This window comes from Crinia signifera, chromosome 5 (genome assembly GCF_055691185.1).
Source record: "Crinia signifera chromosome 5, ASM5569118v1, whole genome shotgun sequence".
In the NCBI taxonomy this organism is placed as follows: Eukaryota; Metazoa; Chordata; class Amphibia; order Anura; family Myobatrachidae; genus Crinia; species Crinia signifera.
The window spans coordinates 142,400,781-142,415,338 of NC_139221.1; the positions used below are offsets into that span (position 1 = coordinate 142,400,781).

Here is a 14,558-nt window from a genome sequence, read left to right on the forward strand (position 1 = left end):
TTGCTTTAGACTTAGGAATAACAATGACCTTTTTTGTGGAATATTAAGACCTCTTACGTTTAAGGACACTATTTTAAGTACCATGGTAGCATATGTGTTGGAATTAGCATTAACAAAGATTTAAATATTAAAGTTTTTGTATAATGGCGCATAAGTAGATAACTAACTCCCGGGCAAGGGGTATAATTGCAGTTAACATTGTAATACATAAGCACATAGACGAAAAAAAATCCAAAAAAAAAAGAAAGGGGTGGGGGACAGGAACAGAATATAAGTCCGTTCCTCATATCGGACCCAGGGGTAAAAGTGGCTAATTAGCCAAAATTGTTGGATGATTTTTTATGTATTTTTTATGCATACTGTATGTTAGCTCATTGATGTACCGCTCCAAATAATCCCCTTACAATAGGCTTAGACAATCTTTTGTGATTATCCATTGTATCACTGTGCATTCTGAATGTATTGGTAGATTTGTGTATATATACGTGGGAGCACACCGGACACTTGCCTCTTGATGTAAGGCTATTGCGGTGACGCTATGTGCACACGTATATATTTTTCATTCATTCACTTGTTAGATTTTCTTTATTTCACGCATATGTTCTATATCTTCCCACAGTAACGTGCATTTGCTTACAATGTGTCAAAGATGATTATTAGAAGTCACGTATTTGATGTGGGGCTTGGTTACCATGACAACCGCCCGGAGACCGGATCTCTTCCGGGAACAGTGGAACCACATCTCCTTCCCCCTCTGCTGTGCGCGGCAGATTGGTTCCACACCGCCTCCTGTACTTCCGGTACACGGAGGTGATGTGCGCTGTCTGCTGTGACGCGGGGTGTGATTGGAGTGTGCGACCGCTGCACCTGAGGTTGATGGTCTGAGTGTCGACAGGTGAGTATGCCATTGGATGCCCTTTTAAATTCTAGGTCCTGAGTTCAGTGTCTTGATGACCCCTCTTGATGAAGGTGCTGTGCACCGAAACGGCCGTCGAGGAGACGTGTAATGTATCAATTTAAGCATTGTATCAGCCTGTTGGGTGTCCATTTATGCTCCGGATTATTGTGAGCTTGGAACTATTAAAACCTGCATTCATTTATCTGGTGAATTGGATCTTTTTCATGACTGGTGCTGTCAGTTCTGTTACCCTCCGTGGATTACATACAGGACTTTACCTATATATATATATATATATATATATATATATATATATATATATATATATATTTGCTTGTAGGTCCTGCCACTATTTATATATATATATATATATATATATATATATATATATATATATATATATATATATATATATATATACAAATAAAGAATGGGCACTCAGGGACTCCAGTAAGCAAGTAAAACCAAGACCAAATTTAATCCATTAGTGTTCTCTTACAGTCAACGTTTTGGGGGCCAGACCCCCGTTGTCATGACAGATAGTAGACAATGTGTAGCAAGAAAAAAAGTGCATCAATATATATAGACAAGAATAAAGCGCTTACTCACCCCCTCCCTACAGCCGTCCCCCACGAGTGCCCCCGGGCCGGTTTCCGGGATCCTGCGTCCTGCAGTGACATCACCACGTTCGGTGGCGTCCAGCAGTGGGCGCGTCATCGTGGCCGTCATCCCGCGGTCACGTGAGGGAGCTGTGAAGGGGTATGCAATACTCATCAGCATTATCTCAAAACAATGTGCAATGATCAAAATATTAAAAGACGGCATCCATATCACATGCAATCTTAAAAGGATGCTAAATATATATGTGCAAAATAAAAACAACAATCAAACTGTGCAAACATGATTGTACAATGGGTTTAGGGTGACATCTAGTGGTGCAAAATTATATATACATACAATATAAAAAAAACTGGACACCCATAGAGAAAGTGTCGGGATTTTGACCGCCGGGATTCTAACTGCATCACAATTTTACTATACTCTTTTGGGTACTTGTTTCCTAGCACGGCACCCATCACATACCATCGCATGCCTTAATTAGTGGTATGCAATGGAACCCGATATTCCGGTCCTAAGAGCCGCACTGTACAATTTTAAAATCGCATCACATGCCATTAAAATGGTATGCGATCGATGCAATGAAAATGATGATTTCATTGTACATGTACCCTGATGGGTGATTAGTAAGTTATGCACCTCCATTGTTAATGCCACTGCCACTATTAACGCCAACCCGAAGCGTGGCAAGCGCAGCGAGCCCGCGAGGGGCGGCAGTACGTGTCCTCCAACCTTTTCATACCCCCACTATCCACGTCGGCGTTGAGTTGATTTTATATAGTGTGGCGAGCGCAGCGAGCCACCGAGCCCGAAGCGTGGCAAGTGCAGCGAGCCCTGCGAGGGTAAGCGGAATACATGTGAAGTTATGCGTGCCCGCTCGCCATGCTTCGGGCTCGGTGGCTCGCTACGCTCGCCACACTTTATAAAATCAACTCCCCGCCAACGTGGATAGTGGGGGTATGGAAAGGTATGCTTCGGGTTGGCATTAATAGTGCTGGTGGCATTAACAATGGGGTGCATATAACATACTAATCACCCATCAGGGTGCATGTACAATTAAATCATCGTTTTGATCGCATCAATCGCATTGCATCGCATACGATCTGGTCGCATGCGATCTGGTCGTATGCGATCGATGCGATCAAAACGATGTAATAAGATTAAAATCGTGGGCGCCGTGCTAGGAAACAAGTACCCTCTTTTCTGTAGTTACACAGGTCATAGATAAATGTTTTTAACTTTACAGGATACATAATATATAAAAAGGATCACATATGCTTCATTTTTTCTTTATTTTTCTATATTTTACAGGTATTTTTCATTTAAAAGTACCAGAGAGTTCTCCAGTTGGATCACCGATTGGCAGGATACGGGCTGTAGACCCTGACTTTGGAAGAAATGCAGAAATTGAGTATAATATTGTTCCAGGAGATGGTGGAAATCTTTTTGACATTAGAACTGACAACGATACACAAGAAGGAATACTGATACTCAAGAAGGTATGTATTCAAATCAAGGGGCAAAATCCAGCTATAAGATAACACCTCAAAATGTATTATTGCATAAAAATATATCTATATGCAAAAAAAAAGATTAAAAATATACATGTACAATGTTATATATATCTACGTAAGTATAACTGAATGATGTTTATGTGTGTGTATACAGATGTTCTACGATAACTCTCAAATGCTCTGATTGTCTTCAAACTTTGCACATTACCTTCTCATCAAGGGACAATCTAAGTTTGAAGATGGGTTTAATTGGGCAAACCCTTAAGGGTGCTGTCATAAGGGTCCATGCTATTTCTGTTATTTTCATGTATTGTGATAAGTTGTTAGAATGCTTATGACTTTCTAAATACAACCATGGACACTGAAATCAAAGCCTGGCCCACAGAAAAAAAGGGGCATGGACAATGGGAGAGGTGTGGCCAATGGGAGGGGGTGTGGTCACTTCCCTGTAAAAAAAAAATTGCAGGGGATGTGCATAGGTGTGCGCACATTGAGTGTTAGGGGTGCACAGGCACCCCCAAATTTGCCCACCCTTATGAACACCTCCCTGCCGCTACCTTTTACCAAAGACTTTTACACTGTAGAACCAGGAGCTGGTGGACACAACACCAAGGCCGCTGAACAGACAGCACACCAACTTCACCAATCAATTAGTATGGTCTGTCAGTCTCTGCAGCCATTGGTCCGAGTAGAGCTCTGTGCAGTGCGAGCAGGGGGCACCAGTGGCTTTCAGGGTGTGCTGTGACTGCCAGTGCCACATACAGTATCGAGGTGCTACGCTTACATTCCACAAGCGCTGTGGACAAGGCACTGCCAGCACAGTGGGAGTTAAGGCCATGCTTACAAGCATTCAGAATCAGCGTTCACCAGTAGGTCCCATTTCACAAGTAAGCAGCAGCATCAGGTGCACTGTCCCTTGCTGCAGCACAGGTTGGTACCAGGCAGGAGCCTTCCTGTCCTCTATTGGAGGTTTTAGCAGGTGATCCTGGGATAGTGCTATTATATTATGTGGGTGTGTGCAGAGTTCAGTTGGAAGAGCAGCTTTCACATTTGAATCCCACTGTCAACCACACAAGTGCTGCTGTATATGCAGGTGCCCTTTTGGGGATTGGATCCTGGAGGCAGGCAACTCCATTGCCTCTGGGTCTTAAGCCCCTGTGATGCAGAATGTTACAAATACTGAATAGGTGGAAAAATAGTATTTTGTACCAGTTGTCTTTGGTGAGAATTGATGTCAGCTCCTTGAGTTATGTAGTCATTGTGTTTTCATGATTTTCAGTCAGAAATGTGTATGTATGTCTGTCAGTGAGGTATGGGTGTGCTGCTGCCAGTGAGGCTTTGATGTGCTGATTTTAATGAGGCTGGGATGTGCTACTGTCAGTGAGGCAGGATATGCTGCTGTCAGTGAGGTGGGGATGCGTTTCTTTCAGTGAAGCAGGATATGCTGCTGTCAGTGAGGCGGGGATGTGCTGCTGGGGAAACGGCCATCTATTAGAATGAACTTAGGTCTACAGTCATTAGGTCGACCCCACTAGGTCGACTGGCAGGAAGGTCGACCTGACTTACGGTCGACATGGGCCAAGGTCGACATGACTTAAGGTCGAATTTGCATAAAGGACATGAGGAAGGTCGACTGGTCATAAGGTCGACATGGGATTTTTCACTGTTTTTTTGAGCCGACATGTGCCGACAGGCGGTATTTCATGCCCTACCATCCACTAGGGCGTGGAGGAGGTTATTTAAGCTGTGGCGAGCGAAGCGAGCCAACGTGCCCGAAGCATTGCGAGCGTCCGATTCTCATTGCCAACTGTGTCCATGACGACTGTGTCGACATTCGGATAAAAAAACAGTGAAAAACCCATATCGACCTTATGACCAGTTGACCTTCCTCATGTCGACCTTTATGCAAATTCGACCTTAACTCATGTCGACCTTGGCCCATGTCGACCTTAAATCAGGTTGACCTTCCTGCCAGTCGACCTAGTGGGGTCGACCTAATGACTGTAGACCTAAGTTAATTCTGACAGATGTACCGATTCCACACTGCTGTCAGTAGCGAGGGAATGTGCTGCTGTTAGTGAGGTACAGATTTGCTGTTCTCAATGAGACACAGATGTGCTGCTGTCAGTGTGACAGGGATGTGTTGCTATCAGTGAGTGCTGCTGCCAGAGAGGAGAGGATTTGCCTCAGGGAGGCCAATCCCAAGCCATTTTTCCATTTTGGGAATGGAAAATGATTAATCCTGGCAGTCTCAGGCTTGAAGTATGGATTGCTGTTCAAAGTATAAAAAGTGGGTGTGTGGAGTGGTAAGGAAAGGTGTAGGGAGCAGCAAGTGTGGCTGGGTGAAAAGAGCAGTGACAGAGGGTCAGTGTAGAGAGCAGTGAGGGATGGTGGGAATACAGTATGTAGCAGTGAGGAAGGTTAGGCTTACAGAACAGTGAGGCAGGGTGGGTGTAGGGAACAATGAGGAAGGCTGGGCATAGGGAACAGTGACTTCCCCAGCCTCTTCTCGGAGGAGCATACTCCTCCGACCAGCGACCATTAGGGGGCTGAAAATGGGAGCGCGCACCCAGTGATTTTATTGCTGGTGCACACTCCAATCACTGGCAATATGGTCGCTCAGCGACCATATTGCTAGCGATAAGTATACCGTATGTACACAGCTGTTTGTAGCTGCAGCAAAAGGGCTATTGAGTACAATAGCCATAAAGCCCAAGGAATGTAATATATTTAGAATTATACATATTTTTTTCCAGCATAACTAGATAGCAGCATCTTTGTTTCATTTGTACAAAATGAAATGGTCTGATGGCATTTTACTGTATAACCACTAGATGTCACTTTTGGATAAGAATTACTAAATTTGTTTCTAAAATGTCAGTTTTCATCGCATTCTACAATAAAACTGTTTTCACATACAATTATATTTTCTTCATTTTCCCCCCCACCCCATTAGATTAAACAATACATTAAAGGGACCCGGGAGGATAGTGTATTTAGTAAACACCTTTTCTGCATTATCATACATTCCAAGTACATATGTAGGCTTAAGGATTGTTTACAAGGATTAGTTACACAAAACAATCAATTTCCCTGTTAGAAACCATCCTCTATGTTGTTCTTAAATGTTTGCACCGTATACAATATGTCAGTAAAATATTCTTATGAAATATTTGTATTTAAGCCACTAGATTTTGAAACAAAAAAAGCCTACACATTTAAAGTCGAAGCCTCCAATGTTTACCTGGATCATCATTTCAACTCCGTGGGACCATTTAAGGACACAGCTACTGTAAAAATAAATGTTTTGGATGTTGATGAGCCTCCTGTCTTCAGCAAGCCTTTCTACACAATGGAAGTATACGAGGACACACCTGTTGGCACGATCATAGGAGCTGTTACAGCACAAGATCTTGACATAGGATCCAGTCCTGTTAGGTATAGTATTCAATTACTATTACTTTATCATTATTATAATCTCTTAATTCTATGTATTTTTTTTCCATTATGTAAAACATGTTGGTACTCTTTACCTAGAAGGGCGCCCATCGCGCCCATCGCGACCATCGAATGCACAAAAAATCGGGTGCGACGCGATGCCCGCGATGGCCGCGATTTCCCATAGGGACCAATGTTAAAAATGAGATTGGACCCGATTTTAGTGTTCAATGCCTCAATGCCCGCGATTTTTACATAGGAAACAATGTTAAATGGGCCACAGAGCCCTAATAGTCCCCGTGAACTCTGAAATGGCCCCCACAAATGTTAACGCCACCCCACGATCAACGTGAACCCGAAGCGTGGCGAGCGCAGCGAGCCCGCGAGGGGCGGCGGTACGCGTCCTCCGACCTTTTCATGCCCTACTATCCACGTCGGCGTGGAGTTGAGAATAGAATAGTGTGGCGAGCGCAGCGAGCCACCGAGGCCCGAAGCGTGGCGAGGGGACGCGGATACCTTCACAGTTATACGCGTCCCCTCGCGGGCTTCACAGGTGTCCGTGGCGAAAAGCGGACACCTGTTAAGCCCGCGAGGGGACGCGTTTACCTGTGAAGGTATCCGCGTCCCCTCACGGGGCTCGCTGCGCTCGCCACGCTTCGGGCCTCGGTGGCTCGCTGCGCTCGCCACACTATTCTATTCTCAACTCCACGCCGACGTGGATAGTAGGGCATGAAAAGGTCGGAGGACGCGTACCGCCGCCCCTCGCGGGCTCGCTGCGCTCGCCACGCTTCGGGTTCACGTTGATCGTGGGGTGGCGTTAACAATTGTGGGGGCCATTTCAGAGTTCACGGTCACTATTAGGGCTCTGTGGCCCATTTAACATTGATTCCTATGGCCAAATCGCGGGCATTGAGGCATTTAACATTAAAATCGCGGTCAATCACCGTTTTTAACATTGATCCCTATGGGAAAATCGCGGTCATCTCGGGCACCCATTTTTAATGTACCCACAATTTACCCGCGATGCCCGCGATTTTTTACCCCCGACGCCCGCGATTCCAATCGCGGGCGCCCTTCTAGGTAAAGAGTACCAACATGTTACTATGGTAAACCTGTGTTACATTTACACACACTGTACGAAGGTTATATATACCAGAATAATATACGAATGAAGTAGTGACCACACTGTTAATTATACATGTTTTATTTTAGCTTCCATGTGCTAGAATTGCCTGATCTGCAGCATACCTCCAAACAGTCCCGATTACAGCAGGACAGTCCTACTAATTGGCCACTTTCCCGCTGGCCACCAGCAGATCGCAGTGTCCCATGAATGGGGAGGGGTTGGGTGAGTCGGTGATCAGTAATCACTGATTAGATATTGTGCACTTTTCAGTAGTAATGGTGCCAACAGCATGGCGGGTCACTTGGACAAGAAAATGTTGAGAGGTATGCTGATGTCAAACGTGAAGCTGAAGCTACTGCACCAGCCGAAATAGCCTGGAACTGTAAATAATGCAGTGGGTTAGGGCAGACAAACGTTTACTATGACAAACTACAATGGTGCAAGCAAAGGGTGCAAACACCTTTTTCTGCAAGGAAAATACTGCTTACATCTACAGTACAAGCAACATACAAAATGTATTCCAGTTTATTTTTATGCTTCAAATAGAAATGAATGGCATGTCGTCCCCAGCCCCCCCCCCCCCACACACACACACACACACACACATACACAGACACACACACACACACCTCTGAATTTGTTCACACATCTTAAATTTGTTTTCCTCTGGCAGAACAATACAGCTTCCAATGTGCAAAATGGCACTTTACAAATGTATTCAGTATTCACTCTGCCAAAATAACACTCTTGAAGCTTAAACAAGAACATTTTTTTTTTCATGATTTTCTTTTGAAGGAGTTTGATGTATTATTTCACCAGTGATTATGTCATAACATGGGCATGGAAATAATGTTGACAGGAAACATTTCATCATGTTCCGCACATGAACATAAAGGGCGAGATTTAATGAGATGCAATGTTTCAACTTTTGCAAATTTTTCGCAAAAAACGGCCGAATTTGCACTTTTTCCGAAAAAACAAACATTTAATAGGATACGAATTGCGTTAAAAAAAATCACACTTTTTGCCACGAAAATCGCACATTTTGACCTGTTGATTTTTCTCATACTTCAATTTGCATCCAGCTTTCCTATTATAAAGTATACAACTCACAAATTTAAAAGGATGAGATTTTTGGTAAACATCACAAACAAAATAGACCAGGTTCTGACAGGCAAATTTGACAGAACCATGCACAGATCATTGACATCTGTGCATGGTTCTGTCTTAAGAAATGTGTAAAAATTTAAAAAAATGGTACTAACCCTGGGCTCATTGAGCAGGACCTGGTTCCAAAAATACGGGGGACAAAAAGTGTAGGGGTCCCCCATGTTTCTGAAACCAGCACCAGACTCTTGGACCATCCCGGTTCCATAAATATGGGGGTCCCCCTAATTTGGAACCAGCACTGGGCTCCAACAGCCCGCAGTGTCATGCCACAGCCAGGGGACACTAGGTCCCCCGGCCGTACCATGTGCTCCGTGGCTGGTCAGCCCTGTATGGGGTAGCTGGTAGAGTGGGGACCGAAGGGGGTCTCCTCCAGACTTCACCCGTCCAGAGCTGAAGCCTGGGGCTGTCTCTTGTGTCCCTGGCAGGTGGACGCCGGGCTGATATGATATAATATGAAAAATAATTATTGCTTTTTACAGGTGGCCTCCCACGCATGCTGTGAGGCAGTAATGCTAACTATTGCACCATCCATACTGCCCTATTATGCTCTGATAGCCATTGACATGCTGAGTCCTGTAGTTCACCATTGCTTGATAACTTTTGGCCAATATTCTATTACCCATTGCTTTAGTGGCCCTAGGCAAAGGCCATGTGTAGTTTGGTATTTAGTTAGTTATCCTTGGATGTTGAAATATGCAAGGAAATCATCCACTATTTTGGCTAGTTTAAAATAGAGCCACTGCAGGCAAAGCCTGGAAATATTCCTGTTGTAAATTCACCAGGTCAGGTGACATAGTTTCACCAGCTCAGTAGATTTCTGTACTATACTGTAAAATGATGTCACTCTCCTATGACCTCAGTTTTTCTTACAAGAGTGTGACTCTTATCAGTTTTAATATATTCAAGGATACATAAAGAGTAAGAGCCCTACATGTCATCTAGATTGAAGAGGTTAACTTGAAATTCCACTTTCTTTTACTTTGCATGTACATTGAGAAAAAATGGATATTTTCACTCTATCGATTGACTTTCAGGGCATCTAGTCATCAGGAACACATTCACGGTCTAAATGTATTATTTACTTATTAACAGTTTCTTATATGGCGCACAAATATTCCACAGCAATTTACAGAGTATAGTTGAACATTCACCTCAGTCCCTGCCCCGTGGGGCTTACAATCTATATTCCCTACCACATGTACACACACATTAATTTTTTTTAAGGTACATTTTTTAGAGAGCCAATTAACCTAACAGTTTGTTTTTGGATTGTGGAGGAAGCCGGATAATCCAGAGTAAACCCACGCAAGCACGGGGAGAATATACAAACTCCTCACAGTTAGAGCCATGGTTGGAATCAAACCCATGACCTCAGGGCATTACACCATCCGTACTGCCATGTTGACATGTCTGGAATGTTGACAGATAACTTGTTCATTATGTCAATACTGACAAAGCAATTACATGGTTTATTTGTCAACATTGTAAATGTCAACATACTGTATAATTTATTTATTTACATTGTATTATATAGTGCAGCATATTCTGTTTAACTTTACAATTGGAAACAACAGTGCTAAAACAAATTGGGTAGTAACAAACCGACATAGAGGTAGGATGGCCCTCTGCTTGCACGTTTACAATCTATACATTTAGAGTGCAATTAGGATTAGCTTTTATGTTTTTTTTTACATTGACAATAAAATGGTACAGTAGTTAACATTATGTCATCATCACTATTGAAAATGTCAGCATGTCATATGAAGACTTTCAGAGAGTCAACATTCCAAACATGTTCACATTATGATATTTTTAATTTCAACATTTTAAAGGTCAACAAAATATACGACAACCATATAATGGGCCCTTTTAGTTTTTTTTCTCAGGGTGTTGATAGAAAAGTTAGCAGCATTATATTTTACATTACATTTATATGTGTAAGCCACATAAAACACTGTTCATTAAAAGCCAATTAATGTATGTACTAAGGCAAACCAGGGGTGTTTACACCGTGAACAGACTGTGTTACCAAATATTACCTTAGGGAGACTCAATAATTACTTGTTTTGGGGATGCAAGCAGTTTAAATGCACTTATCTGTCCATATTAACTCCAACATGTCTAAGTTATATATATGTAGTCCTGGCTAAGCCACTGAGATAATTCAACTGAGATGGCTGTCTGGTTATCACAAATACAGTATATTAACATTACTGTATGTTAAACTAATGATCATAATTTACTTAGGGGGAATTACCAATTAAATGATAATGACTATTTAACTATGTAATATGTCTCCAAAACAGCTTTAATCTAAGAAATGTGAAGTGAATAACAAACAAAATCAACAGACTTTATCTTAGAAGTCTATAATAAACAACATGATCTTAGAAGTAAATAGAGTTAACTGGATGGATGAAGGAATGAATACATTAAATAGTTATCAAAATAGATAAAAATGTAAACTGTGTTCCATCATAACACATAGCTCACACCTGGAATTAATTACGACTCCTAATTATGACAGCTTCACAGTTATGGTCACCGACAGAGAACCATTTAATTAAAGTTCAAATAAATCTATTTTTAAATGGTAGTTGGGAAAATGGGTAGATTTTATATAAGGATTTAAATATAACAGAGTAAAAAATAATTACTGTAGCTTGAGAGTAAAATATAAAAATATTCTTAAAAGGGGATGCGGTTACTAGGTCTACAAGCATTAGGTCAACAAGCATTAGGTCGACACCACTAGGTCGACATGCATGAAGGTTCACATGCAGGAAGGATGACATGACTAAAGGTTGACATGGGTTAGATTGTCAGTGTCATTAGGTCAACACAATAATTATGTCGACATGGGGTAGGGTCGACAGTCAAATGGTCAATATGGGGTTTTTCACTTTTCTTTTGAGTCGACATGTGCCGATAGGCGGTATTTCATGCCCTACCATCCACTAAGGCGTGGTAGGAAAATAAAATAATGTGCCTGAAGCATGGTGAGCACATTGAGCCATGCGAGGGGCCGCAGTGCTACGTTTCAGTGCTCATGTCGACTGTGTCAAACTGTGGGACAAAATAAATAAAAAACACCATGTCAACTTTTTGACTGTTGACCTTCCCCATGGAGAATTAATGCTTATGTCGGCATAATGACCCTGTATTATGTCGGCATAATGACCCATGTTGACCTTGATGCTATTGACCTAGTGGTGTTGACCTAATGCTTGTCAGCCTAGTTGCTGTCTATCCTATTATCCATACCCCTTAAAAGAGGTATTAGGGCATTCTCATGCAGAGTAAGGGGGTTATTCTGGTTGATTCGCTTGGATGCGAATTTGCACCCTTGCGAGTCAACCAGAACCTGCTCTGCAAATGGGGGTACACCAACCCACCATTTGCACGCCAGGTTTGTTCGCCCGGCATGTGAATGGATGTTTTACATAAACATCCATTCACAGGCCAGGGGGAACCTCCCACATCTTTTGATGGTCGATGCATGCACTTTCAGACTGGTGATGTCAGCTGCCCACCCCCGGCGCCCACATCACCCGGCGATTACAATGGGAATGCCCAGTGTTTTCATGGGAACACCCATGAAATGCTGGGTGTATCCATGGGCGAATACCCTGGCCCGCTGCCCCACAGCCTCCCCACCCCTACACCCACCCCCTGCAATGTTGGGTGCATGCGCATTGCGGAAACATCAGTCCCTGTGCGAAGGAAGGCCAGCAGGGAATGGACAGAAATAAGGTCCTAAGTTCAGTAAGTGTGTGCCAACAGGATTGGTTGCAGTGCATTGCATGTGAGAAAGTTTTCAGATGGATTTTGTGTACCAAGGATAGAGCTTTGTTAGTTCAGATTGTTATGTAATCAAGGAACATATGGTTGGGGATAGTAGGGTCACAGAGATATTTAATTCTCTACATACAGGTGAATATATTAAACATACATGCGAATATACATGAATTCCAAAGTGAGAAGAATTATGACAAATTGAGTTCTACTCTGAGTATGCCCCCATTGTAGGTACAGCAAGTAGTATATTTTCTGAATTTTCTTATTCTGTATGATGTATACAACGCACAATAAGATAGTTTCTAACTAGTGTTAATTTAAGTTTAGTTACTCAAAGTAAATAAGTTGTAGTAAGGTATTTGCAGAAATTGATAGGCTGGACAGCTTCTAAGGGCTGAATCTGCTGCAACCCCTTAAGGTGGCCATACATCAGAAAGATATTGTACCCAATCATACAATCTCAACTGATTGTAAGATGGATTGTATGCAGATTGTGTGCACATCTTATGTACATAATCATACAATCAATCAGCAGATGGATTGTATGCAGATTGTGTGCACATCTTGTGTACACAATCATGCAGTAGATGGATTGTATGATTGATTGTATGATCGATTGTGTGTAGATTGTGTGTCCAAAAACCACCAAGGACTGCCGGGGATTTCAAGGGAAATTGTACACAATCATGAGCGCAATCGATCTTAAGATCGATCTTTCTGATGTATGGCCAGCTTTAAAACCAATAATTGCTGTTATAATCGCAAGCAAATTTCCAAAGGAAGTACTGCAATCCAGACTGGCAGTCCCAAGAAAACATTTTCCACTGGGACTGATTGTCCATTATGTGATTAGCAGGGAGCATTTGAAATATGAAGGCTTTTGGAGAGTCTGATCAAGTATTCGATAGTAGAAAGTTAAATAACAGTAGTCACACATTAAACATTTTTTAGGTGGAATTGAGTGGTGGTTACCAGAGAGCAGATGAGGTGCTGTCTGGAGGCAAATCTAAATATCAATCTTGCTGTGACATTTAAAAAAGATTATATTGAGGATTAATGTGGGGGGGGGGGGGGGGGGGGGGCAGAGATGCCATATAAGAGGAGGTTGCAATCCTCCTCTTATTGTTGCTTCTACTGTCACCCATAAAAATATAAGGTACTTGTTTCCTAGCACGGCGCCCATCGCATCGTATACCATAAGACTAAATATGGTATACAATGAGATGAGATGTGACACGATATTGTACAATAAAAAAGTGTATCGCATCATATGCCATACAACGGCATACAATGCGATGGTATACAATTTTTTATTGTACAACCAATCTGATGGTCCTTACAATGTTAAATGCCCCTCCATTGTCAACGCCACCCCCAGGATCAATGCCAACCAGAAGCGTGGCGAGTGGAGCAAGCCCGCAAGGGGCGGTGGTACGCGTCCTCCGACCTTTTCATACCCCTACTATCCATGTCGGCGCCCGGAGCCCTGCAAGGGGACGTGCAATACATGTAAAGTAATACGCGTGCGCTCACCACGCTTCGGGCTCGATGGCTTGCTGCGCTCGCCACACTATCTAAAGTCAACTCCACGCCGACATGGATAGTGGGGGTATGAAAAGTGGGGGATCAACGCAAACGCTTCGGGTTGGCGTTGATCCTGAGGGTGGCGTTGACAATGGGGGGGGGGGGGGCATTTAACATTGTAAGGACCCATTGGGGTGGTTGTACAATAAAAAATCGTATAGCATCGCATGCATCGTATGCGTCTGTATGGCATGCGATGCGATCACATAAGATGCTATAAGATGAAAATATTGGGCGCCGTGCTAGGAAACAAGTACCAATTATAATTTATGCTTTGAATGTATTTTTATTAATTAAGTTTAATACATTATAAAATAATATTGCATGCTCATTTTCTGCTCTGAAACTTCTCTTTTCTATTCCTGATAGCTATAATGTTCATTTTCTCTATATTGGATTTCTCAATGCTATT

General features: G+C 42.6%; 1 protein-coding gene across 3 annotated transcripts in view; it reads left to right on the forward strand.

Annotated features, from left to right (window-relative positions):
- Positions 1-14,558, forward strand: part of CDH12 (cadherin 12) — an 849,072-nt gene that overhangs the window by 802,741 nt on the left and 31,773 nt on the right. For all 3 annotated transcript variants that reach the window (XM_083188087.1, XM_083188088.1, XM_083188089.1), the window contains 2 exons: positions 2,828-3,015; positions 6,215-6,468. In XM_083188087.1, the coding sequence (XP_083044213.1) occupies positions 2,828-3,015; positions 6,215-6,468 (442 nt within the window). The remainder of the gene's footprint in view (positions 1-2,827; positions 3,016-6,214; positions 6,469-14,558) is intronic.